Source organism: Penicillium daleae (assembly GCF_028827525.1).
Source record: "Penicillium daleae strain IBT 16125 chromosome Unknown utg000002l_segment0_segment0, whole genome shotgun sequence".
NCBI lineage: Eukaryota > Fungi > Ascomycota > Eurotiomycetes > Eurotiales > Aspergillaceae > Penicillium > Penicillium daleae.
Genome location: NW_026623150.1, coordinates 6,077,217 through 6,101,937, shown reverse-complemented (window position 1 = coordinate 6,101,937; position 24,721 = coordinate 6,077,217). Strand labels below are relative to the sequence as shown.

The 24,721-nt window shown below is 51.5% G+C and overlaps 9 protein-coding genes across 9 annotated transcripts; 7 read left to right on the top strand and 2 right to left on the bottom strand.

The window, feature by feature from the left end:
• Positions 1 to 204: 204 nt before the first annotated feature.
• N7458_003086 (uncharacterized protein) lies at positions 205 to 5,206 on the top strand (the record flags this gene model as incomplete). Its single annotated transcript, XM_056906469.1, has 4 exons — positions 205 to 262; positions 460 to 1,823; positions 1,882 to 1,991; positions 2,050 to 5,206. 4 exons carry the CDS (start codon positions 205 to 207, stop codon positions 5,204 to 5,206), a joined length of 4,689 nt encoding a protein of 1,562 aa, XP_056770576.1.
• A 918-nt stretch (positions 5,207 to 6,124) lies between these two features.
• On the top strand, positions 6,125 to 7,195 carry N7458_003085 (PP1-complex regulatory subunit GLC8; the record flags this gene model as incomplete). The annotated part of the gene is made up of 3 exons (XM_056906468.1): positions 6,125 to 6,191; positions 6,301 to 7,021; positions 7,093 to 7,195. The coding sequence occupies 3 exons, from the start codon at positions 6,125 to 6,127 to the stop codon at positions 7,193 to 7,195; spliced, it is 891 nt and encodes a 296-aa protein (XP_056770575.1).
• Positions 7,196 to 9,301: 2,106 nt separating this feature from the next.
• On the bottom strand, positions 9,302 to 9,671 carry N7458_003084 (uncharacterized protein; the record flags this gene model as incomplete). Its single annotated transcript, XM_056906467.1, has 2 exons — positions 9,302 to 9,604; positions 9,660 to 9,671. 2 exons carry the CDS (start codon positions 9,669 to 9,671, stop codon positions 9,302 to 9,304), a joined length of 315 nt encoding a protein of 104 aa, XP_056770574.1.
• A 1,257-nt stretch (positions 9,672 to 10,928) lies between these two features.
• sfh5 (CRAL/TRIO domain protein) lies at positions 10,929 to 12,454 on the top strand (the record flags this gene model as incomplete). Its single annotated transcript, XM_056906466.1, has 2 exons — positions 10,929 to 11,584; positions 11,644 to 12,454. 2 exons carry the CDS (start codon positions 10,929 to 10,931, stop codon positions 12,452 to 12,454), a joined length of 1,467 nt encoding a protein of 488 aa, XP_056770573.1.
• A 532-nt stretch (positions 12,455 to 12,986) lies between these two features.
• N7458_003082 (TATA-binding protein-associated factor TAF6) lies at positions 12,987 to 14,431 on the top strand (the record flags this gene model as incomplete). Its single annotated transcript, XM_056906465.1, has 3 exons — positions 12,987 to 13,356; positions 13,411 to 13,829; positions 13,886 to 14,431. The coding sequence occupies 3 exons, from the start codon at positions 12,987 to 12,989 to the stop codon at positions 14,429 to 14,431; spliced, it is 1,335 nt and encodes a 444-aa protein (XP_056770572.1).
• A 1,652-nt stretch (positions 14,432 to 16,083) lies between these two features.
• Positions 16,084 to 17,644, top strand: N7458_003081 (adenosylmethionine decarboxylase SPE2; the record flags this gene model as incomplete). Its single annotated transcript, XM_056906464.1, has 2 exons — positions 16,084 to 16,204; positions 16,260 to 17,644. 2 exons carry the CDS (start codon positions 16,084 to 16,086, stop codon positions 17,642 to 17,644), a joined length of 1,506 nt encoding a protein of 501 aa, XP_056770571.1.
• Positions 17,645 to 18,429: 785 nt separating this feature from the next.
• N7458_003080 (transcription initiation factor TFIID subunit 11 family protein) lies at positions 18,430 to 19,733 on the top strand (the record flags this gene model as incomplete). Its single annotated transcript, XM_056906463.1, has 2 exons — positions 18,430 to 18,929; positions 18,992 to 19,733. The coding sequence occupies 2 exons, from the start codon at positions 18,430 to 18,432 to the stop codon at positions 19,731 to 19,733; spliced, it is 1,242 nt and encodes a 413-aa protein (XP_056770570.1).
• Positions 19,734 to 20,908: 1,175 nt separating this feature from the next.
• Positions 20,909 to 22,477, top strand: N7458_003079 (acyltransferase family protein; the record flags this gene model as incomplete). The annotated part of the gene is made up of 3 exons (XM_056906462.1): positions 20,909 to 21,037; positions 21,099 to 21,726; positions 21,807 to 22,477. 3 exons carry the CDS (start codon positions 20,909 to 20,911, stop codon positions 22,475 to 22,477), a joined length of 1,428 nt encoding a protein of 475 aa, XP_056770569.1.
• Positions 22,478 to 22,808: 331 nt separating this feature from the next.
• Positions 22,809 to 24,421, bottom strand: N7458_003078 (membrane insertase OXA1; the record flags this gene model as incomplete). Its single annotated transcript, XM_056906461.1, has 3 exons — positions 22,809 to 23,471; positions 23,532 to 24,272; positions 24,332 to 24,421. The coding sequence occupies 3 exons, from the start codon at positions 24,419 to 24,421 to the stop codon at positions 22,809 to 22,811; spliced, it is 1,494 nt and encodes a 497-aa protein (XP_056770568.1).
• Positions 24,422 to 24,721: the final 300 nt, after the last annotated feature.

The following is a 24,721-nucleotide window of genomic DNA, read 5'->3' as shown; positions in this document are numbered from 1 at the left end:
CTCGTCCTTACTTCACCGCGAGAATCCATCCTGGACCCGACCGATCCCTGTTCTCTCCCGGCCGACCGGGTGCCTCGTCCCTCTCATGAGCCCTGGCCAGTTGGTTGCCCCGCGATAGAACCATGCGATAAGCATCCGCCCAACGCGGCCAGGGGCATCTCGCGACTGTGCACTCCTCCGCCCGCTGGCGCAACCCTGAACGAGATGCTGCTGGACTACCAGCAAGAGGAGACCTTGTCGTCCTCGCTGGCTTCAGCAATCAGTAAGTATTCTTTTTCCCTCATTTTCATACATTTCCAACTACTCCGTTCCCATCTTTGGTGGCGATTTCGTGGGGTGGAGAAGGCGGTTCTCCGCGCTGCGCCGTTGATGCCTGACTACTTACCGTACTTGGCTTCCCAATCTGATCTGCTCTCTTTCTTCTTCTCTCTTTCAGCCGTGCGAATGCCCACTCTCCAGGCGGATCCCGCATTAGTGCCTCTGCCCCCTTCCCTCCACCATCGCCTCCAGCGACTATTATTGTGTCACCGGTTTCGCTCGCGCCAGAGACGGATCCAACCGTGGGGCTAGGTGAGTTGGGTGGCTCGGCCCGGTCCAGTCCCAAGTTAAGAGGGGCCGATTCCCCTCGACCTGATGAATCTATGCGTCCGATGACGGCTTTCGCGATGTGCCCCGCACCTCCTGCAAAGGTAGAAGAAGATGCGCCCCAGGTTTCCTTCGAGGATTTTGCAACGCGCTATCGCCAGAGTCAGCGCAAACGGGCCCAAAGGAAGCGTCTGGAAAAGCGCCTGCGCGCGACCAAGGTATCCATTGGAATCTCCGCGCGCATGATCCGTGTAGGAAACACTGTCCAGCGCGGTCTAGTTGAAGCTCTCAAACATGATGATAAGGCCAGCTTCGTTGCCCTCTATCATATGCTCTTTGACCTTCAGGAGTCCTGTGCTTCCAGCACTCGCCATAATGAGCATCAGGACCTGTCCGACGACGACCGGGGGCCGTCTGCAGAATCCTCCGATCTGGATCGTTCGTCTGATTTCTTTCACCAGCTCAGCCCTCAATCCTGTGCGGACTTGCTGGAGATTTTGCGACTGGTTCGTTCTGACCCACAGTTCTTGGTTGATCGTCTGCGCAGCTTTACGTCTGCCCAACTGGCGGCCTTCACCTCCCCGGCCACCACTTTGGAATCCGGTGACCCTGCTTTTCCTTCCTCTTCATCCCGGCTCCGCGGCCAGTATGCTTATAATCGAAATCCGGCCCAATTTGCCTCGTTCAAGAACCATGCGTATGCCTTTGAAAGGACCGATCCATTGACTATCTTGCTTTGTAACGTGTTTGCCGCACCACTGGATCCCGAGTCCCCCGAGGCCAGGCTACGGCTGGATACGTGGTCGACCGTCTGCGCCCAACTAATGTCCCACGGCAGCAGTAAATTCTATCCCCTTATTGGCCAGATCCTGTCCTCCTGGGCCACGGGCTGCAATTGGAAAGCCCGTCCCAAATTTGAGCTCTACCTAATGGATATCCTACAAACTGGAGCGTTTCTTTTGGAACATATAGACAGCCCTGCCGGATTGGATTTTGCCCCTGAAGCCTTGGATCCCTTACGGACGGACGTTGCTGAGGAGTTCTTTGCCTCTGCCGTGGATAACCTTTTCCGTGTCCTCGATGATCCTGATGGCGGATTCCCTCGCGGAGTGTTGCAGTTCGCCAAAGCTGTTTTGAGGAAACTGGATTCTCCTGACAGTCGCAGTCGTTTCCTCGAGTATCTTTTCGTACAGTGGTTCTTCCCAAAGTTCCTCTACAGCGCGTTGACGTACCCGGAGGTGTGTGTTCTCTCCACCGATTTGAACGATGATTGACCAATTATTTTGTGGATTTTAGACCCACGGTTTGTTGCTAGACTTTCATATTCGAAAAGACGCTCGCGAGAAGCTGCTTGGTCAGGTGGGGCTACGCGCCTACTCTCAAGTATTTGCTGTGCTACGATCCATGTGCGTTTTCACTGATATAGTCCTGGTCAGGCTTTGAGCTTGCTGATTCATTTGATAGGCATCACTTCTCTGTTCTTCGGCCGTCAATCAAAGTGCACGTCGACAACATGCTTTCCCGATTCCAGAGTACTGTCCCTTTCGAGTCATCTACTGTTGAGGCACAAGCCGATCTTGCCGTCCGCCGGGACTCTACGTCAAATTTCCTCCTGCTGTCCTCGACGGGTGTTCTCACATTACTAGACGCTCTTTTCCCGCAGAATTTCTCCCCAGTGCATTCATCGCCAGCTTCGGCTGGCGTGTCATCCTGGTCGTCGAATGTTTCTCCGTCCTACAATCTGCGTCCCGAGCCCCCCATGGAACCTGGTTTCTTCCGGCCAAACCCGGAGTTGAGCCATCGGCCAACATCACAAAGTGGCTCCCTTTTCTCCGTGGACTCTTCACATGTCTCTAGCCCTGAAAGTGGCGTTGGCCAGACAGCTGCAAGGATCCGCTTCGAGCTCAGCGATCTAGATGAACCAGGTGAACGAGCCAGGCTAGAACATCCATCTGAGGAGCACTGGACAGTATTCTCCGTTGCCAATGACGGTCATGGTCTTACGTGGAGTCTCCTCGCAGACCAGGACAATAGACCATCGAAAGCATCTGCTATGGAGAGTGATGATGACACACATTCCACCGGTCTAGGTCTGGAGGAGAACCACGAGGCTCTACAAACTGCGATCATTCGTCTTGTCAAAGAGAGCCACGTTTACGATTTGGACGATTTTGATTGCGAGCACAGAAGCCTGCAGCTAGCACCGATGTCACTGAAACAGCAGTTCAATCAGGCGATGGCCTCCTGTCAGAATGACTCGGATTTCGTTGCTGCGCATTACTGGTGGAATGCTTCCCGGCAGCTACGCCAGGGGACAAATTCAGCAGCCTCATCGAGTGATTCATGGATCCTAGATCCCATGCACAGATCCTGCACTCGTTCACTGAAAAGCTCGACGGCCGTCATTGAGCGATGCGAGAGTGACTTTGTGTCTTTAGATCAAAGTCTGCACCGGCTCCAGACGCAGGTCAAGGCGCTCATGTCTACTGTGTCCAAGGTTCGTAACAAGATGTGGTACATGACCGATGTGAAGAATTCCATGAGGTACGAAGAAGCCCGACATGTGACCATGGCTCTTACGATGATCTACTCTGCCCGGCCGTACAATACCGAGATCCCCGAGGAGTCACGCTCTCGGTCTGGAGCTCGTTCACTAGGAGCAGCTCTCTTCCAGAAGCCCGAAGTGCAGGTCATGAATATGATGAAAGCGCCTAGCAGCCAGGGCGGCCCTAGGAAAATGTCCGATGAGCAGGTAGAGTTAACCCGCAAGTGGCTGGCCCACAGCGGGATCGAGAACTTCTGCAAGGGCGAGGAGCGAATCCATCGGTTCTGCTACGAGGTGCGAACCAGCATCAACCGTCTAGTGGGTGAGACGATGGCCGAAACACCGGTGCTTTGGGCAAGTGAATTGTTCCAGAGAGAGCGCGCGAAATACGAGGGCTATGGCTCTCGAGCGTTCCCGGGTCTGTCAATGCCCACGACCCCTCGACCTTCTACAAATGCGAGTGAGGATCCATTGCACACTTCTCAGCTTCATGGGTCCAATCTCCCCATGCCTGATTCGTCCTCCGCTCGCTCACCTCTGGATCCACCATCCTCTTTGGGTAGCAAGCCGTCTATCCAGAGCCTGATATCAGACAAATACCGGGCTACCCGCGATCTGCCCTCTATCGATGTATCTTCTATTGGAGGATCGCCCGGTCGCGCTGCTTCGACCTCAACAGGCGATACGTATAGTACCTTTTGGTCGGCGTCGCAACGCCATCCCATGTACGCGGCTAGTGTATCCACCGTCTACTCGCGGCCTCCATCCATGTTCAGCGAAGGTGCTACCCGTCAAACTCGTCGTACCGAACGCAAGACGCATCGGAAGACTATGTTCATGGATGAACTGCGGCAAACCCTCACCAGCCTTCTCTTGAGCGACTTGGGGTCGCCGGTGTGGAGTTGCGGCAGTGAAACCGATGCCTGGTTTACAAGTTACCTCGACCAAACGCGCATTCAGATACAGATGCAGAGACATGCTGCAGTCCGGAGATTCTACTCTGACTATGAAGAGCGATCAAAGCATCTTCGCGAGGAGCGTCGGTCATCAGGGGGTCGACGGAGCAGGTCTCTCGATCGCCCTTGTGGACGCACGCGGAAGGACTCGTCTGCGAGTGTATCAAGTTTCGTGCAAGAACCGTGTGAGGCAGATGATCAATCTGCCTTCTCATACAAGGCAGTCTTCCACCGCCTGATTGAGGTCTTCTCTCGCCATGGGAACCCATTTGTCAAGCTCAACGCATTGAGAGACTTGAGATCACTGGTTGTGGCGTCACTCATATCTTCCAACGAGGATAGTTCTTCCGGGTCTGCCGCTGGCGCCATGCCTGAAGGTGATAGAGGGCGTGTCAATGGTCCTCGATCACGGGCTACTCGCCAAAGCTTCTCCGCGGCTCACGCGCCCACGTTGCCCCAGACAGGCACCGCCCTGTCTGCAATGACACCACCCGAGTCGGTAACCTGTGGTTCAAGGCGCTCCGACTACTCCACACCCTCGGAAGACCAGATCGTAGATTCCCTGCGAGATCTAATCCTGGAAGTCAAACCCAAAACCCTCTTCCGAGACTTGCAGTACATCTCCGCGTTCGTACCTGCAGAGCAACTCAACAAATCCGACCGCGGCACCGCCTTCCTCCAATTCGGACTAGCTGCACTAAGCCTCAAGGACGAAGTCTGTCACAGCATGGTCGAGATCGCAGACCGCATTGTCTCCCAAGAACTCATGCGCCGACATCCGCTTCCGGGAGCCGACTTTTACCCGCGGCCCGGCCATGCCATTGAAGATGCAGCCGCGATGTGGATCATCACTGCCAAAGAGGGCAATCCAGTTGCGCAGCGCGAGCTGGCTATTCTGTACCTCACACATCCCGAACGGCTTCAGCGCGTTACCCTGCCTCTCACTCGGCCACGTGATACTTTCAAGGCTGAGATGATGTACCGCCGTGACAAGGACTCCAAGTCCGATCCGCAAAGTATGTGTCTGGCACTACACTGGATGCAGCTGTCAGCTAACGGGGGTGACACTCTTGCACGTAATCGTCTCCGTGAGCGCGAGGAGTTTGATTCCATTGCATGAGACGGTCTCTCTCTTTTTTTCATTTCTCAATCATTCGTTTCTTATTCTCCCTCTTTTTTGACTATGGTTCTTTTCCACTTCTTTACGCCTTTTTTTTCTTCTTTCTTGTGGCTATACGAGGCAGGCCTTGGCTTCATTTGCATATACAGATACCCCCCTTTTCTGGGCGATTGATCTGGTGTTAGAGGAGAATCATCTTTTGGGACGCAATCCTCTTCATGGTTCTGGGGCTGTTTGTAGGGTGTGGGAGTATCATGGCGTTTTTGTTTTTCTTGTTCTTGTTGTTGCATTGAAAGACTGGGAGAGGCTTATTATCTTTTGCCTTTTGCTTTATTAAGCTTGTCTTTCGATGTTGAGTGTACTGTGGAATTCGATATATCAAACAGGAAATATTATGAAATCTGAAACATTCACACGAATATTCCGGCCGCCAAGATATACCCCCTTGGGGCGTAGTTTATGCTTTCAAACATCGACAAAGTATTCCATCAGGAAATCAGTCGCAGAATCTAGTGGAGCCAAAAGTATGCCCAACCCCCTAACCGTGGAAATCCCCAGCCGACTCCCGTAGGATCACCATTTGATGCCCGTTTCTGCCGAAGACGTCAGGCGCCAAGCCCGACGTCATCAGGCCCCCACGTGCCTCGCCTTTGCTCCTTCGCAACTTCGCACCTGATCACATTCGCGGCTGATATATGTCTCATCTCTCACGTTCCTCTCGTACACGCCACCCAGCCTCGCGAAAAACACTCAGTGACCTCCAGCCCTGATTCAGCTGCGCAGCTGAGCCTCGTCTGACAAACCCGACCTCGTCAGCCCGCCTACAGTAGCTTGACATTTACCCCACCAAAGAAATTCGTGCCTACGTCCGCTTGAAAATCGGACGGCTTCTTCGTCCTTGACTACCACCCACTCATCATGACGACCGCACCGCATTTGCCAGCCAAGGCACACAGCACTGAAGATGTGCACCCACGACCTAAAGGTATGCTTTTCGACCTGTAGAAAGCTCTAGCCCAGACCTCCCTTTGGGCGATCGCATCCTTGAAACCTCGACAGCAAGCTAATCAAATCCCGTCCGTTTCGCGATACAGGTATCCTAAAGAACAGCAAGTCCTTCCAGGCGGCTCCCGTCTCTGCGCCCGCTGCCGTCTCACCCGCCATTCCCTCTGTCACCGAACCCGAAGACACCAAGGAACTCACACTCCAAAACACCCTGGTGAACGCCGGACGCCGTCGATCTTCTTCCACCGCCCAACCAGGGTCATCCTCCCGCCGCCAATCCCTCGCCAGCCAGCAAGACGACAACGAGCCCCGCCTGAAGTGGGATGAAGCAAACCTGTACCTGACCGAGCAGGAGCGCACTGCGAAAATGAAGATCGACGAGCCAAAGACCCCCTACGCGCCGCACTACGACCCCGCCGAAGACGAGGAGGAGCTTCGGCTTGAAGAGGCAAAGGAGAGTCTTATTGACCCTCAAGATGTGGTGGTAGATGAGTTGGACAAGACTACTCCCGGCGGCCACCATAAGCAGGGTGTGTCGGAAGAGGATATCCCGGATCTGGAGCTAGGGGAGGCTGAAGAGGGCATGATCGGCCAGGAGAGCCCCGAACAGCGTATTTACCGCGAGCGCAGTATGAGCATGGAGTCGCATAAGAGTGATAAGCATGTTGTCGTTGACCCTGATATGAATGGCGATGCGGCCGCGGGCGGTGATGATCTTTTGACCACCGAGGAGGCCAAGGAGAAGCATCGCCAGTTTGAGGAGCATCGGAAGAAGCACTATGAGATGAGGAATATCAAGGAGCTGCTTGCGTATGTTTCCCAGGAACCCCTGGTTACACATGAGGTTCTCTTTTCGAGGCGATGCTAATCGTGCGATCCAGGCACCCCGAAGAATTGGACGAAGATGAAATGGACGAAAACGAGGACACGACTGAACCTTCCGTCCCTCAGATCCCTCAGCAATTCCGCAACGGCGGTCGATGATCTTTCCACTTGGTCTGTCTGATGTCTTTTCGTTTTCAGATGATCCTTTGATACGCTGGTGCAGCCACGCCCAGACAGATACGACAGATTGGACCTGCTTTGTTTCTTTTTTTTTTCCGTTCGTTGTGTTATCTGTATATTCCCCAGCGGCCCTTGTATTCCCCTTCTTTTCTAACCCGGATGGACCCGGTCGGTTTGATCAGCAATGTTTCGAGGCATCCACACTTGCTTTCTCTTTCTGTTTCTTGGTTTTGGTGATTCGTTTGAAAGCAATTATACAAACCTCTGATATGCTCATCAGTACGACGAGATATCTACAATAGAACATGAGAACCATGATTTTTTCCGAATCCATTTAGTATCCTAGAATTACTTTTTCCGACCTGACGTGTAATTGGCTAACAGACCCAGCAATTTAGATTTAAGTTGACTTCCCGAGTAGCCAAAATTATTTGTTGACTACGAGCAAGAGCCTCTCTAGATGTGTGTAGAATGAAGCGAGGTATGCTGAGATATATGTTGTCGTAGACGAAATCAAAGTCATGGAGTAAAATAAAAGCGCAAAAAAGAAAATAGCAAACCCTGGTTTCGATCCAGGTACCTTCGGGTTATGAGCCCGACGCGCTTCCTATGCGCCAGCTTGCTTGTTGTTGTGAGAAAATGAGTCATTTCGAAATAAGTAGGTGGATCGTCGGAATTTAGGGTAAGAGTGTTTCATTGTTCGTGAATCTTCGATTGTTGGTTGCTAACCGCATGTGGTTAGGTGGGCATGTACCCAGGGACGGGAGTATTTTGGCCAAACAATGCGCAGCATTGACCTTGGCATTTAAAATACTTTTGTGGTAAGTATGGGAATTCTGTTAGTCGTACACGATTCGTAATGTCCGATTCGTTCTTTTGAAGGAGTCACTGGGAGTATTGGATACTTCAAAATAGTATTCTGCTCAGGGTTGCTCTTAGAGAAAACAATCGTGTACATGACGGAAGACAATTTAGTGTTCTTCTCAATATGATGTTATGTATTGATTTTCTAGGGGTTAAGAAATAGTATTCGAGATTTACCCTCCACTAACAGCCTTGACTTTACGAGGGAGGGGCATGTTATCCATGAGCCTGAATGCTATACTACCCATGCTAGAATTGAAACCTATAATCGCCATTCCCTGCAGATCAAGCTTTGGTAGAACAATTCTAAAAATGTCATCATACACACGTGAAAGAGCTTGCAATAAGAGTATACACTATTCCTTCCCCACGTGGCTGTATATGCCTAGCCAGACGTAGCGTGTTATCCAAGATAGTAGCACAGCATCTAAGCAACAATGGCAAGCAGACCTTCAAGTAGCAAGTATAAAAACGCATGCTTGCCTGCTGATTTTCTCGGCCAGCACTCTATTCTATTCTATATCTAGATCTCAAAGGGCCACAAATTAAAAATGAAACTGCTTCTGAGTCTCTATTGCTTCGTGGTTGCCACGAATGCGCTTGGCTATATTGATACACTTCAAAGTCCCACCTGCCTTGTCGTATGTTTGATAATGACCCTCAACCAATCCGACTGCGACGGGAATATCCTGACGTTGCTGTGTTCTAAATCAACCTTTGACCATTTAAGGGCAAATGCGCCTTGTTTTGTTGCTTGTGGTGTGGACTCGAAGGAATGGATGAATGACGGATCAGCTCCCAGAACAGGTCGAGCTCAGGTTAACTTACGCTCTCTAGTCAACTCTACTATTCAGGAAGCAGAGAAGGCATGCTAGTGCACTGTGTTACCATATCATTAAGAAAGGAAGCCTTGGTATATTAGTTGATTAGCAAGTATGAATGAGCTGATATGGCTGTACAAAATGAGGTAACAATAATGTAATGATTTACTCAAGAAAGGATCCTCTACTCCCCGCATTTTACCACGGAGGGTAGTGCAAGAAAGTAATAGGGATATCAGGCCTTGCAAACCCAGTAAAGCGACAGAAGTTCTGCAGATCTCCTCCATGAAACTCAATCGAAAACTGGCAATTCTTGCATGGATTGGCAACTCTAGTCTAAAAATTGCGGCTGACAGTGTCTTCATGCTGGGCTGCCCCTAGCTAGCGCCTTTTAGTTCAATTATCTAAGAATCTTTTTGGTCTTCAAAACCTCCTCTCCCTTTTCCTTCATAACCTTGATGATTTCATCCAGCTCTGTCGGAGATGTGATTTCAGAAACAGCGAGATCAATGCAATACCAGAAGTAGAACTTTCCACCGGCTTCAAACATGTAAGTAAGGCCTTTGTAATGAAACATGATCGGACGGCCTATTCCAAGTTTCAACTCTGCACACAGCCATTGTCCAACACTATCATCTGCGTTCCAGTCATCCTCGTCCTCGAGGTCCTCAGGTTTTGTGCCCCACCCGGAGGGTGGGTCAGTCTGAGGTCTGAATTAGCTAGCGTTGAGTTCGAAGTTTTGATAGCGACAGGCTTACCACGATGGCCATTACATATGTGGATTCGATAAGAGAGTAGAGACATAGGTATGTAAAGTGAGTTGTGGTGAGTGAATGGGTAGGTTCGTGAGTTAGGAAAATCGTCGTGGACAAGTTTCAAGCTGATTGCCCACCCTTAAACCTTAATTAGGAAAGATTTTGGCCTAGCTGCCTAATTAAATTGCATCCGACTAAACTATCATAGTTATATGACCACCTTCTCAGTTGGTCTCCTCTATCAACATAAAGCTATTTAAAATTCAATCATATAAACAGCTTCCTCTAGGTATTCGGAATTTAATTGCATAGTCGCATTCGAACACCTCTCTATTAAATCCGAATAGCTTCATATTACTGTGGTAAGGAGTGTAAGAAGATGGTTCCATAATTGAAACTTGAATAGCTTCATGTTGACCGGGGAAGGCAATCACGTAATTAATAACGAAGAGGAAAGCCAGGAATACTAGGTTCTTAAGGTACAACCAGGGTCGGTACAGTAATCAGGCAGCCAGGCCCAAATCTTAATTAGGGAGGTTCAAGGGTGGTAGTATAGTCAGCCCTAGACATAAACGGCATTTAGTCAGGTCTTTAGCGGGGTTTTTAACGCTGCCATTTTAAACTAGTAAAATTAGAAATCCTTCTCATTTCCTCATTCGGTATCCTAATGATCCTGTGTAATTTCGTTTTGTTTGATCATTGCCTATCTCAGTTATTACGGTATGGAGTGATTCATGGAACAGAAATTAATCTTAGCCATCGATGGAGATGAACATAGCTAAATCCAGGATACAAAGGATTTCTTCCACCCAGTCCCTTTTTTCCCCCCTTGCGGGCATATTTTCGGTGAAGTAATTGCCAATTGGGCCAGACAGCGGGCGAATTGTTTTCGCCCGTCAATCCCGTGCTATGTATATTGGAGTTGCGGTCCTCCGGTCTTATAGATCCATAGCGCTAATCATCGCCATGACCTGCAGCAGACCCTGCTTATTTTAACCAATGTCAGTCTAGAGCCTCGTACAGAATTCACAATTGACTGGTGCTCAGGGGCTACAACTTTCCCCAGGCTCAATGCTGACCCCCCTAGTCTTGTCTCAGCCGTAGGCCCATCGGGTTGACAGGTGGGGACGACAGTGGATCCGGTTGATAGGCCGAATTATCGAGGCAGCGAACCCCTGCCCCGTCTCTTTTTTCCCCTGAACGTTTGCATTTCTCTTTCCTTTTCATCCATCTTCAGACCAGTTCAATCCTTCACCATAATCAATCGCAAAAATGTCGGACCAAAAGCCCGTCGAGCAAACCCCCGCGACCGAGCCCGAGAAGCGCGAGGAAGCTGCCGTAGTAGCGGCGGAAGCTCCTGAAGCTAGCGACAAGCCGTCGGACACTCCCGCTGCTGCAGCCACCGAGACCGCCGACAAGGAAACCGAACCCAAGGCTGAGGAGGCTGTTCAAGATGCTCCTGCTAAGGAAGAGGAGACCGTGAAAGAGGCTCCAGTCGTCCCTGAGCCTGAAGCGGCCAAGCCTGAGGAGCAGAAGCCCGAGCAGCCCGCATACCTGACCAAGATTCCTGGTCTGGCCCAGCTCTTCGAGCAGCTGCCCAAGATCCTCAACGAGACTGGCTACAATGAGATGTGGGGTGTGCAGCTCAAGGATAGCGAGGATGTCCCTACCGTCAACGTGCTGATCAAGTTCCTGCGTGCCAATGAGGGCAACGTTCAGGGTGCCCAGTCTCAACTGCGCAAGGCTCTGGAATGGCGCAAGAAGACCGACCCGCTTGCTTTGGCTGAGTCTGGTCGTTACAGTGCCACCAAGTATGGTGGTCTCGGCTATCTGACCACCTATGAGCAGGATGGACGCCCCCTGGTGTTCACTTGGAACATTTACGGCGCTGTGAAGGATGTCAGCGCTACCTTTGGCGATTCTGACGAGTGAGTGACAGGATGGATGAATTTACTTACCGCAAATTGAATATGCTAATACCCTCTAGGTTTATCAAGTGGCGCGCCGCCCTCATGGAGCTGGCCGTGCAGGACTTGAAGATGAAGGATGCCACCGAGGTCATCGACTATGACGGCGAGAAGGACCCGTACCAGATGATCCAGGTTCACGACTACCTGAATGTCAAGTTCCTCCGTATGGACCCCGCTGTCCGCACCGCCACCAAGAAGACCATCGATGTCTTCTCTACTGCGTATCCTGAGTTGCTGCGCGAGAAGTTCTTCGTCAACGTTCCTTCCATTATGGGCTGGATGTTCTCCGCCATGAAGCTGTTCCTCAGCCGCAACACTACCCGCAAGTTCCACCCTATCTCGAACGGCGCAAACCTTGCCCGTGAGTTCCCTGCTGCTATTGCGGACAAGATCCCCAAGACCTACGGTGGAAAGGGCCCCGAGCTGAAGGACGAGGCACGAACTGTTCAACTGTTGGAGGACAAGGTGGAGAAGGAGGAAAAGAAGGACGAGACCAAGCCTGCCGAACCCTCTAACGAGACTGCTGCTCCCGCTGTTCCCCCGAAGGATGAGGAGCCTGTTGCGCAGGAGGCACCTAAGGAGGAGCCTGCAAAGGAAGAGCCTGTGAAGGAGGAGCCTGCAAAAGAAGAGCCTGCGAAGGAAGAGCCTGTGAAGGAAGAGCCTGCGAAGGAAGAGCCTGCGAAGGAAGAGCTCGCCAAGCCAGAGGAACCTAAGGAGGAGCCTGTCAAACAGGAGGTTCCCGCTGAGGATGCCACTACCAACGAGCAGACTGCCGAGAAGGAGGTGATCAAGGAAGAGGTCAAGCTTGTGGCTGAGGAGGCCAAGTAAATTGCGCGCTCCTGTTTGTGAATGTGTCTTTTGTTGTGATACCCGGAGGATGAGTGGCTCCCAACGCTCTCTGCTTTTGCTTTCGCCTCAGGCAACTAGTGCCTACTGTCTGGACTTGTATCCGTCAAGTCCAACAATCCGTAATAATTGATTGTTTCTACCTGAAATTCAGAAGTACTTTATTAGTATGTAGCTAATTTACTTTGTAGTGTGCACTTTGCTCCTTGGCGCCTGAGGCTGCTCATAAGCTTGTACGGGAGCCCACAAGACCACTTGCGCAACTCTGCTCAGAACTCTTATCGATCAGCTCTCCCTGCCTGCTTGGCTTCCGGTTTGAATGAAATCTAGCGAGAAGTATTGCCGCAACCCATTTCGCTTCTCCTTCGGCCGAAGTGCACTGGTGTCAGAATGCGACCTTGTCTCTGATCAAGAGCTTTCCGACCACCCCATTCACTCAATCATCGCGATCCTCATCCCTTCCGGATTCATCTCCGTCGCAACCTCACCTCCGAGTCTGAAATAATCATTCACCATGTCCGTTTGGAACCCGGATAACATCCGCGATGTCGCCGAGTCAGTCGGTATCACCAACCTCAATCACGATGTGACGGAAAATCTCGCCCGCGACGTCGAATACCGCGTTGCACAAGTGCTGGAGGAAGCGCTCAAGTGCATGCGCCACGGCAAGCGCACCCTTCTCACTACCCAAGATATCTCTCTTGCCTTGAGGAATCTGGATGTGGAACCTCTTTATGGTTACGAATCTCTACGTCCGCTGCGATTTGGTGAAGCATCGCTGGGCCCCGGTCAACCGCTGTTCTACGTGGAAGATGAAGAGGTGGACTTTGAGAAGCTGATCAACGCGCCGTTGCCCAAAGTGCCCCGAGAAGTTTCTTTCACCGGTTCGTATATTCAACTCCATGCTGTATTGTGGTCTCTAACTGGTATCTACCTAGGCCACTGGCTCGCCGTCGAAGGTGTCCAGCCATCCATCCCTCAGAACCCCACTGCCGCAGACTCTCGCAACCTCGAGCTGGTATCGAAGGGACCAAACGCCAATTCCACCCTTGCGGCGATGAGTGGCAGCGGCGAGGTGTCGGTGAAACCCACTGTGAAGCATGTACTATCCAAGGAGCTGCAGCTGTACTTCGAGAAGGTCTGCAGTGCATTCCTCGACGAGACGAGCGAGGAGTACCGTACCTCTGCATATGCCAGTCTACGGGATGACCCCGGTCTCCACCAATTGGTTCCATACTTCGTCCAATTCATTGCGGAGAAGGTCACCCACAGTCTTAAGGATATATTCGTCCTGACCCAGGTGATGCACATGGCCGAGGCTCTGGTGCAGAATGCATCCCTCTACGTTGATCCTTATGTAGGTTTTCACATCAGCAACTCCGTGGAGCATCTCCGATAGCTGACATTGTCCAGATCGCCTCTCTAGTTCCATCAATCTTGACCTGCCTGGTCGGCCGGCAACTTGGCGGAGCCAACGATCTGTCCGAACAATTTGCTCTCCGTGACCTTGCCGCATCGCTCCTTGGGCTGATTGCAAAGAAGTTCTCCCACTCATCACATATGCTCAAGCCACGTCTCGTACGGTCATGCTTGAAGAGCTTCCTTGATCCTTCCAAGCCTTTCGGTGCTCACTACGGAGCCGTCATTGGGTTGCAGGCTGTTGGCGGCGCCGAGGTGGTTCGCGTGCTCGTTATCCCCAATCTGAGTGATTACTCCAAGCTACTCAGTGACGGCCTCGACGATGCAGCTCGCCGTCCCGCTGCCGAGCGCGTCCTGAGTGCACTCCTTGGCGTTCTGGCTTCTATCCGAGATGCTCACCCTTCGCTGACCAACGGCCATCCCGCAACCGTGTCGGATGATTTGCGCTCCAAGTTGACAGAGAAAGTCGGTGGTCTCATTGCCACGAAGATCGTCGAAGCCAACGAAGTCCAGCTGGCTCGTCTTATTGCGGAGGCTTGATTTCTTTTTTGGTTGGTTCATTACTTTTTCACCTGTGTCTTTTACTTAATCACCGGTATGGGGAATGATCTGCTGCATCCATCTGGCATGGCGTTGTGAGCGGGCGTTTAGGAAGGGGAGGAACTGAATCTTTGTGGCTATGACCACTTGGCGATCTCTCGATTATCAAATGACATCAGATATGCCTGATACCCTGTTGATGCCATCGGACAATAGTCCGCTCTGGTTCAAGGTAGACATTCTATGCATGTAAATACGGCTGTACTGTACCTGCAGTCCGGTCAGGTGACCCTGCTTAAGGTTCTCGGCCCCGCTGATCGATTACGTAACCTCCGGCCAGGCACGACCTACGTCGTCTGTAACCCCAATTCTGCCCCCCTTCACCGCTCGCGTGTTCCAGGATTTTCGACAGCTGCACCCCTCTTCTCTTCCTGCAACTCACTTCGAGGTATCGTCCTAGACGATCTACATCTACCTGAGGTTCTTCTCGTGAGTCACCGGTATCTGTCCTGCTTTTGTACTTCACCAGTCTTGCGTGTTGTGGCGCTGCAGGACTCGACAGCTAACTCGGTCGCCTTCCCTGATGTCAGACAGATTTTGATCCCGAAGCGCCCCACGAGCTCGGGCCCACAGATAAAATCGCTCACCAACTAAACCGCCCGTTACAGCAAACATTTTCCTGCTGCCACCCCTCCTCTCGAGGTCTGCACATTGACCATCGGCTGTCTTACCTTTGGTTAAGCAAATCTTCCGAGAGAATACCTTTTTTCTCTTGACCAGCTCAGAGCTGTCAATTGCATCTCGGGCACTCATTGGGCTTGTTAGCAAAGTCCGACTCGACTCGACACGACTCTTTTCTGCCTTCGTCACCCCACTGATGTTCACGACTGTGGCCTCGCGCGACATCGTGCAGTTTTAAGCTGAATTTCCTTTCCTGCCTTTCATGAGCCCGAAGGATCTTCTGCGATTTCTATCCAAGCCCGCGAAGTATGTGTGAATGCCTTTTTTTTTTTTTTTTGCCCTCGGTTACCCCTCACGGAAGGCACCGATCCACAAATATGGGACAATTCTTGTTTTTTTTTCTCGTGTTGGCGCGACAGCTTAGGGCTGAGCTACTTTGAGGCACAACCCTCTTACATCTTCCCTTCCCAATACCAATTAACTCGACACACAATATACTACACGACATGTACTAATTTGTCTATTCTCTCTAGGCCTCGATAGCACGACTCACGCCATCACCAACCGCCAACTTTCCTCCATACCTCTTGCACAAAGCAGATACTCTCGTCTGCTAGACCCGATACTTTGACCGGTATCGGTATCTTCCAGCACGAGGGTACTGGACTGACAGTCACAATTCTTTGTAGCATCTTTCTCCTCTCCTTCGCGTTCCTGCCTCCTTAGCGGCCCTTCCGGTCTGTTAAGTGCTCACCTGCCTGGCTTGTCAGCCAGTTTCTCTCTGTCCTCAGGGCCTTCTCTTCTCAGACGGGCATCGCCCCCTTGTTCGTCTGGGTAAGTAGACAGTGCTTCTAAAGCCTTTTGTCTCCATCAAACAGCTCCCAGGGCGGTCCGACGTCACTCAGTCACCATCTTCGATACCGTTAATTGCTCAATCTTTACAACAGCCGCGGCTGCATCAATCAACGGATATGGTTTACGTCGGTATTCCGAAGAATTACACCCAGTCCCCGTCATCCTTTGCGGGGACTCCTTCTCTGACCATCAACTATGAGGCCACTCAGGACCTTGACTCCAGCAGTGCCTTTGAAGGTCAGTCGATTTCTGGTGGTATAATCTGCGAATAACTACTCACAATTTTAAATAGGTCCCGAGAAGCTGCTCGAGGTCTGGTTTGCTCCGTCTGCCAGTGAGCTCGGCGCTGCAGGCCCCGAGGGTCTGAAGAAGGTGCCGGGCGAGATCTGGAAGGATATGCTGGATCTTGTCAATTGTCAGGTTCTGTCGGTTGTCTCATCCGAGGATGTGGATGCCTACCTCCTGTCCGAGTCTAGCATGTTCGTCTGGCCCCACAAGCTGATCCTCAAGACCTGTGGCACAACCACGCTTCTGTCGGGTCTCCCGCGCATCTTGGAGATTGCCGCCCTCTTTGCAGGCTTCCCCCGCGCGACTGCTCCGCCGTCTCGTGGGATCACCGTTGCGGCAGCTCCTTACCGGGTGTTCTACAGCCGCAAGAACTACTTGTTCCCTGACCGCCAGCGTGGTCCCCACCGCAGCTGGCGCGACGAGGTTCGCAACATGGACAAGCTGTTCCAGAATGGCAGTGCCTACATGATTGGGAAAATGAACGGAGAGCATTGGTATCTGTACCTGACCGAGCCTCACACTCTGCTCACTCCCCCGGCGAGCCCCAAGGAAGAGGATGTCAAGTTCCCGGAGACTGAAACCAAGGTTCTCAGCTTCCCCAGGCCCTCTCCGATCGCCGACTGCGACGAGCACGATGAGACTCTGGAGGTCCTGATGACTGACCTGGACGAGGAGAACGCGAAACAGTTCTACCTGGACAATGCCACCGCTGTGGCTGAGAAGCGTCACCGCAATTTCGACAAGGATGATCACATTGATGTGTTCGACAACGGCTCTGACCCCGATGATCCGGATGCGGACCGTCTGCTACCGGCAGAGCTGACTACTGAGGGTCACGCACTTGGTACCGTGGTATCTGATGCCTGCGGCCTGTCGGACGTTTATCCCAAGAGCAAGTACCCCGATTCTCGCATCGATGCGTACCTGTTTACGCCCTGTGGCTTCTCTGCCAACGGCGTCGTCCCTGCTCCGGATGGCAAGGCTCCTACGCACTATTTCACCGTGCACGTCACCCCAGAGCCGCACTGCTCGTATGCGTCCTTCGAGACCAACGTTCCGCATTCGCAGAACGGCAAGGCTACCAACGACATCATTCAGCAAGTCGTTGATATTTTCAAGCCCGGCCGTTTCAGCATCACTCTGTTCGAGACTAAGCCTGTCATTGAGGAACTGGGCGGCGAGGCGCATGGCTTCCACGAGGCGCATGCGCAGCGCCAGGCCATGCGTCGCAACCCCAAGATGGAGCACATCGAGGGTTACCGCCGCGTCGACCGCATCGTCCATGACCTGAACGGCTACGACCTTGTGTTCCGCTACTATGAGCGCAACGACTGGAAAGGGGGGCTCCCCGGCTTGGAGAGAGGTTCTAAGGGCATCACTCCTACATGACGCGTTGGAGATGGCCTGGTTCCTCTGTCCACGTCCGCTGTTTTCCAGTTGTTGACCTGCTTTAGTGTCCATTTCTTTAGTCCATATCGTGCACAGATTATCTGCTTTCCTCGTTCCAGGTTTGGGACTATGTGGATTGTCATTCCTCCTGTCTTTACATAGTACGCAGCATTGCATGTCTACGCTCTAAGCGTCTTGTCATTTTTGTCGTGTTTGTTCCAGCTGGACTCCATCAGCGATCTTGATTTTGGCCTTTTTATTGTTATCATGAATGGTTCATCTTGTCACACTTTCTTCATAATTGATCCGTTAGTACTCTACCTCAATATTTAATCTCTATATTAATCTCCTGGGTTGTCGTAGTAAACCCACATTATCGTTCATTTAAGCTTCGTTTTTTACGTAGTCTCCCCCGAGGATATAGTTTCCAAATATGGTAGGCGGTCGGGTCTCTTCGAGAATCGGCGCGACTCAATTCTGATCGCGTCTGGCTGGCATCGGCTACTCATTTGGCGACTTCTTCACTCTCGTAGGCGGGTCCTTCGGCAGGTTTCATTTGCTGGTTCTTTTGCACTTTTTCCATCTTTTGAAACTTTCATTCTCTCCGCTCTACGGCCTTGGACCAGGGTCGAAGCGCATCGCTAAACTCGACGGACCTCACCAAGACCGCCAGAGCAGGTCGGATTGAGCAGACATCTGGTTTCTAATACTCCCAACACCATTCTCACCTACCTCTTCCACGCCACTCGCTTTGAGCCCTCTAGCTACATACACAGTTCTTCAAAATGTCGTCACCACCACCGTATCAGACCCCAACCAACCCGCTCAAACGACCCTCCATCACCTCCTCAGCCTCACAACCACTCGGCAAGAAACCTCGTATGCACCCTCTCAGACAAACCTCATTTCCGACTGGTCTCGATACAGCAGAGCGCAGCTTCGGTGCGGCCAGCGATGCCGGAAGCGTGACGGGCAGTTTCACTGGAAGTATTGGCGGCGCAAGTGCGGACGGCGTCTTCGCTGGCGCAGCTCGCGGAAAGAAGCGCGGAAGAAAGAGCAAAGCTGAGAAGGAGCGCGAGCGTGAGCGGGAAGATGCGATGAGCTCGCGCGCTGGAGATGCGCGGCTTGGATCTGTCGATGCCGAAGGCTCGGTGCGAGGGGGTATGGGCGGAGGTGCTGGAGGAGGTGGTGATGATGCCGAGGATGATGATGACGATGATGAGGGAGAGCTTTTGGGTCGAGAGGAGGGAACTACGGATACAGAAGCTGAGAAAAAGAATTTGGCGTATGTTGATCGTCATCTTTTATGGCTGATGGGCTGGAAGACTAACCATACTGCTTCTACAGGATCCTGGTCGATGCTTTTAACCCTCAGCAATCCGAGCGATATGATCTTTTCAAGCGGGCGAAGCTTCGCAAGGAATCCCTCCGCCGTATTGTCAACCATGCGCTCTCACAATCTGTCCCGGCCAGTGTGGTTACTACAGTCAACGGTTTCACGAAGGTGTTCGCGGGTGAGATGATCGAGAAGGCACGAACAGTTCAGGCCGAATGGGCCGATGCTTTCGACCTAGCGGCACGAACAGCATTTGATGCTGAAGAAGCTGCCGCGGAGAAAGCAGCTCAGGCCAGAGCTCAAGCCGCGGCCACGCAGTCAAAGACTGCACCTCCTACTCCTTCAGGCACCCCCGTCCCAGGGCCCAATTCAGGAACCCTCAGCAATGGCATCAAGAAAGAGCCAACGGAGACAGACCAGATTAGACCGTCTTCTGTCCCAGCAAATCACCTCAACTCGACCCCCTCTACTCCTGCCCCTCATATGTCCCCATCTCTATCTTTACAACAAGTCGGCAAGCCATCAGCATCAAGTCCTGCGCTTCTACGCCCCCGACGGGAGTTCCGTCCACCACCCAACCCGCATCGCGGCCAGCTTCTACCATCACACCTGCGTGAAGCGCTTCGTCGATACAAGCGTGATGGCGAGGGTGGCGGTGTCGGTTTTTCGGGATTGAGCATGGACAATCTCGGAGTCAAGGGTTCAGTTACGTGGGGCTCTGGCAGCGTGGGAGGCCGACGATTATTCCGCTAATCAAGCATTCTTCTTTTTGGCTTCATAAAAAGGGTTCATTGGCAGTATGGACTTTTCTTCACGGGCGCTTGGGTTCTATTGACAAGGCTGTCGGTCCATGATTTGTTGGAGTGTTCTAATTACATACAGTACTAGCGGTGTTTCATTGGGGGTTCCTGGACATAAAATTTGATACCAAACTATTCTTGATTCTTCAGCGTCCGACTCTTGGCCACGTAAAGGGTAGACCAAGCTGTCTGCATTTAGAGGATCGAGAGGTGTGTCAAATAATTCGGACCTGTGAATAAGAAGCTTACATTCCGCCACATTCTGCTTGATCTGCCAATCCAGGAGGTTAGAAAGGCTTGGCAGGGCTCCTTTTTGAGCTGCTCATTCGACGGATATTTCAAACAAGATATGTAAACGCGTCCCCTGGTCCATGAATGCCATGGTCCGCTTACTACGGTGTATCCTTGCTCCCCCTGAAGCCGTCTGAGACGCCAATCCTGTATACTGCATAAATAGAACGCCTCCTTCATGGGCTATAGCAATGTATTTCACAGGAAGAAGCAGATATACAGTTAGATCGACACACTCAATCCCATTTAAGCAATGTCTCTGCAGGTCCTGCAAGGGTCTCGCCTCCCGCATATCAGTCTTTTGACTTCTCCCAAAGGATCGCAGTAGAACTGCCCATTCCCCCTTGGCATACCTGGCCAGGGCTTTGAAAATTCGCGTCTTGATTGGCACTTTGTGACCCCCCTAGCCATGGCGAAGCATATCCAGACATTTCTAACCCAGTCGTTCGACAAAATTACGGGCTGGTTATCGCATAATTGGACCTGCTCATCGGCTCATGCGATGTAGGGACTCGTATGTATCTATTTTCTATTTGTGGCTTCTATTTGAAGATTTGGAACGCTGTTGTCCCCCTTCTTTCTTGGCATATTACTTCTCTGGGGACTAAATCAAAGGGCACTGTCCTGGATGGGCTGCTTGTCTTTCTAAGATGTTTTCTGTGTATCTCCTACATACTCCGTACTATCCATTCCTTTAGCCATCGCAGGGACATTTTGACGGCGATGTCAACCTGATGGTGTATTTCGATTTTCGTTCTGATATGATATCTCTCTAGAGTGTTTGAAGCACTCAGTCATTCTTTTTAATTGAATTTCATACAAATCCTGATATTCATCATGTCGGTCTCTCCATCTTCTTCCCATCTATACACTCGTTTGAAAGACACCATTCCGGCTGTTCTCCCATGGAGTCAAAGGGACGCCTCCACGAAAGGCGATCCTCGAAAGAGCGTGAAGTGGATTGATGTATGTTTGCATGCCCTAATCACTTATCGTTCTGCTAACTCTTGAGCTTCTCATTGTCTAGGGCTTGCGAGGCATCGCTTCTTTTCTAGTCGTCCTGACACATCTTGCCCGCGCTTGGGACTTTGACCTCTTTTCACCAAGGGACACCGAAGACGCCACCCCACGCATACTACAATGGCCTATTCTCCGCATCCCGTGGCAAGGCCGTATAGGCGTCACTATCTTTGCATTTCTTACTGGCTACGTATGTGCCTTGAAACCCTTGAAACTCTCACGGGCTGGTGACACAGCCGCTGCTTTTACAACAATCGCCAAGAGCGCGTTTCGAAGACCACCGCGACTGATCTTCCCGGCAACTATTGCCTTGATAATTTCGTGGACGGTCGCCCAATTTGGTGGGTTCACTGTTGCCAACCGCTCTGATAGCTGGTGGTGTCGATATGCATCCCCGGATCTAGAGGACTCTCTCTGGAAAGAGATTATTCGGTTAGGGGAGAACTTTTTGTCGACTTGGACGACGGGGTATATGACATACGATGACCACCAGTGGGCTCTTTTGCCGTTGCTAAAGGCCTCAATGCTGGTCTTTATTATTCTTATCGCGACGATGTTCATGCAGTTCCGATATCGAGTCGCCGTTTACGTTGGGATGCTGCTATATTATCACCAAGATGCTGCGAAAGATACGGGTACGAACTATATATCTCGGCAATTCCCTTGACATATTTCCTCGGCGTACAACCTGCTAACTAAATCCCATCTCACTTAGAAACATTCCAAATGCAAGCTATCTTTGGTGTCCTTCTCAGTGATCTCTCATACACCACCGCTCTCAAGAATTGGGTAGAAACCCATCGCTATACTCGAAAGCTCATCACCATACCACTCGCGGTAGCGGGTCTTCTAATTGCCTCCTACCCCGGTGAACATCCAGAATGGATGCCCTGGTCGGATTTCATGTTCAAAATATCGGAATATATATTCCCACCAGACGTCAACATCGGAAAGCGCTACTCAGCCTTGGGTGTGGACCTCGTCATCTTAGCGATCTACCTCTCTCCATCGACAAAGAAGTTCCTCGCCAATCGACTGTTGCTCTGGCTTGGCAAGCAGAGTTTTGCAGTATATCTCATCCATGGGACGATGCTGCGTGTCGTCCTTTGTTGGATGTTATATGGGATTAGTGGCCAGCCATGGGAAGGAGGTGAAGCTGCCACTGATGATGAGCGGGATTGGTTGCCATTGCATCCGCCGTGGGTTGTTGCTATCAGTATACCGGTGTGGATTGGACTGGTGTATGTGCTTGCAGCGGCTTGGACAGCGTATGTGGACCCGTTCTGTGCATCGATGACAGAGAAATTGGAGCGAAAGTTTTTTGTAGAGGATGAGAAGAGGCCGTTGCCGTTGCCGGCTGTCTCGATTCCGATGCGAACTACATGAGCGAGCCTACCCAGTGGCTCTTTGGTTTGTTTGATGCTACTTTTCCCTTCTGCCTCGTTAAAATATGCTGTAAAAAGTCATATTAAGTTCTTAGCTTATCTGGCAAGACGGCACGTAGTCGCGCGTGCATGCAATTCAGGAAAATGGTGGACGTCTTATGGGCATGTCTAATAAAGCGACTCGAATTGCTTTTCATGGAGAAAGAAAACGCTACACTTCACGACAAGCGATGGAAGAGTGGTCCAAATAGATTCTAACTCTGTAATACATGAAAACATAGAATGCCAAAGTCAAAGCGCCATAATTTACAGTTTATACACAATGAAGAAGATCACTTCCTCCGATCTTGGCTGACGCGACCAACCGGCTGCAGATTCTTGTACGAATCCTGAGCCTTCTGCCGCTCAGATGCAAGAGTCCTCATATGAGCGCTCCGACGAGCGTGATTACGCTCCTCGCGCAAGACGGCTTCCCGAACCCTTGATTCCTTCTCGTATCTTTCTGCGGCTTGTCGGTCCTGCTCGCTGAGACGAGGCTTTGCGGCATCAGAGCCGTCTGCATTCTTGGTCTGGTTGCCTCTCACTTGGCTCCACTTGTCCGTGACTTCTTTCTTGGCCTGTTCACTCCAGCTGCTGATGCTCTTCTGGACCTGGTCGATTTTGCTGGTATTACTATCCTTGGTTGCCTCGGTTTGCCTGAACTTCTCCGGATTGGCTTGGAGCTCTGCCAGTCGGGCTTGAAGCTGCTCAAGGTTGGTCAAATCTTGCGGCGCTGGGCGTTTGGTCGGGATAGCCATGCCCATAGCGTTACGGAAGGTGGCGTTGTTGATAATGTAAGCTTGAGCAAGACCGAGAAGACCAGTAGACAGGAAGTACAACTGCAAAGCACCTGGCTGGAAAGCCATGAATGTGAAAGAAACAGCCGGAAGACCAATCAGCAAGGCTTTACCAGCAGAGGTGTTGAGAATGTCCATGGTACCAGTCTCACCACCTTTCTATCATGTGTGTTAATGTCCGTACCCAATTGCAATTGAAAAAGGCGACGGTTCACTCACCCTCAGTGTAAGATACAAGCACGAGGCTGTAATAACAGGGATCAAGTATAGCTGGTCGGCCACGGTCAAGTCGTTCAACCACAAAGCAGATTCACTCAACAACCCCGGCACTGGCAAAGAGGTCATACCACGGACGACACGGAAGATACCGTAGCCAAGGGGAATCTGCAGCATAGGAATGAGAGCCCTCGAGGGCTTGATCCCATGCTCGGCCTGAATCTTATCGAGTTCAGCCTTCTTAATTTGAAACTCTTGTGTCTGTCCAGTGGTCCGAGCCTTTATCATCTCATGACGAATCGGGTCAATGAGAGACTTAGCGTTATGGGTTCGGGCACCCATGTCGGAAGCAGCCATTGTTGGCTTGAACAGACCGACACGCACCAAGACGGCGGCACCGACAATACTAGCCCACCAAGGCAAACCCGTCCAAATGTGAATGTGCTCGATCACATATTGGAGCATGGACGACGGACCCCAGCCGTAATCCATTCCAAGTTCCTTCAAGTATCCAATCTTCTCTGGAATCTCCGAGATATCAAAACCAACATCGGCCGGATCAATCGGCGTTGTGGTTTCGGGAACGGAAGCGGGTGTTGGGTCAGACGAAGTCGAGTTGAAACGGATCGCAGCAGGGCTAGCAGCAAGGGCAGCACGGCGCCATGGAGCATTGACAGAGGAAACGAGTGTCAATTGACCTTTCTGGCCGGTGAATTGGAAGCGCTGGGGCCTGAAGGTAGAGACCTGCCAGAAACTAGTCAGTACGTGGTTACTTTTTCCCCGGAATCCTAGATAGGACAAACCGATCGGGTCGATCGAGGAACCGCAATGAGCCTTTGCCGCACAAAGGTAGTGGCTGCACTGGGCCCTTTCAGGCCAGCAGCTCCCATCATTTTGCTAAGGAACGAAAAAGGGTGTGATTTGATGAATGGACAGTCGGACTATCGCGAATCTCCCGCGCCTGTCGGGGAGACTTTTTCTGCCGGGCGGAGACCCTCCCGGTAAACATCCGATGCCGAGTCATCGCCGGCTTGGCCGTTCACTTCTGGACCGCAAGAACTACAATGCATGCTCTCGCACTTGAAAGCCCTTTCAGAGACTGGGAATTTATACAAAGGAGAGAGTTATTTGGCTCTAACCCAATGAACAAATCCTAAAGGCAACCTCGCTGCATTGACATAATCACGCTCGAG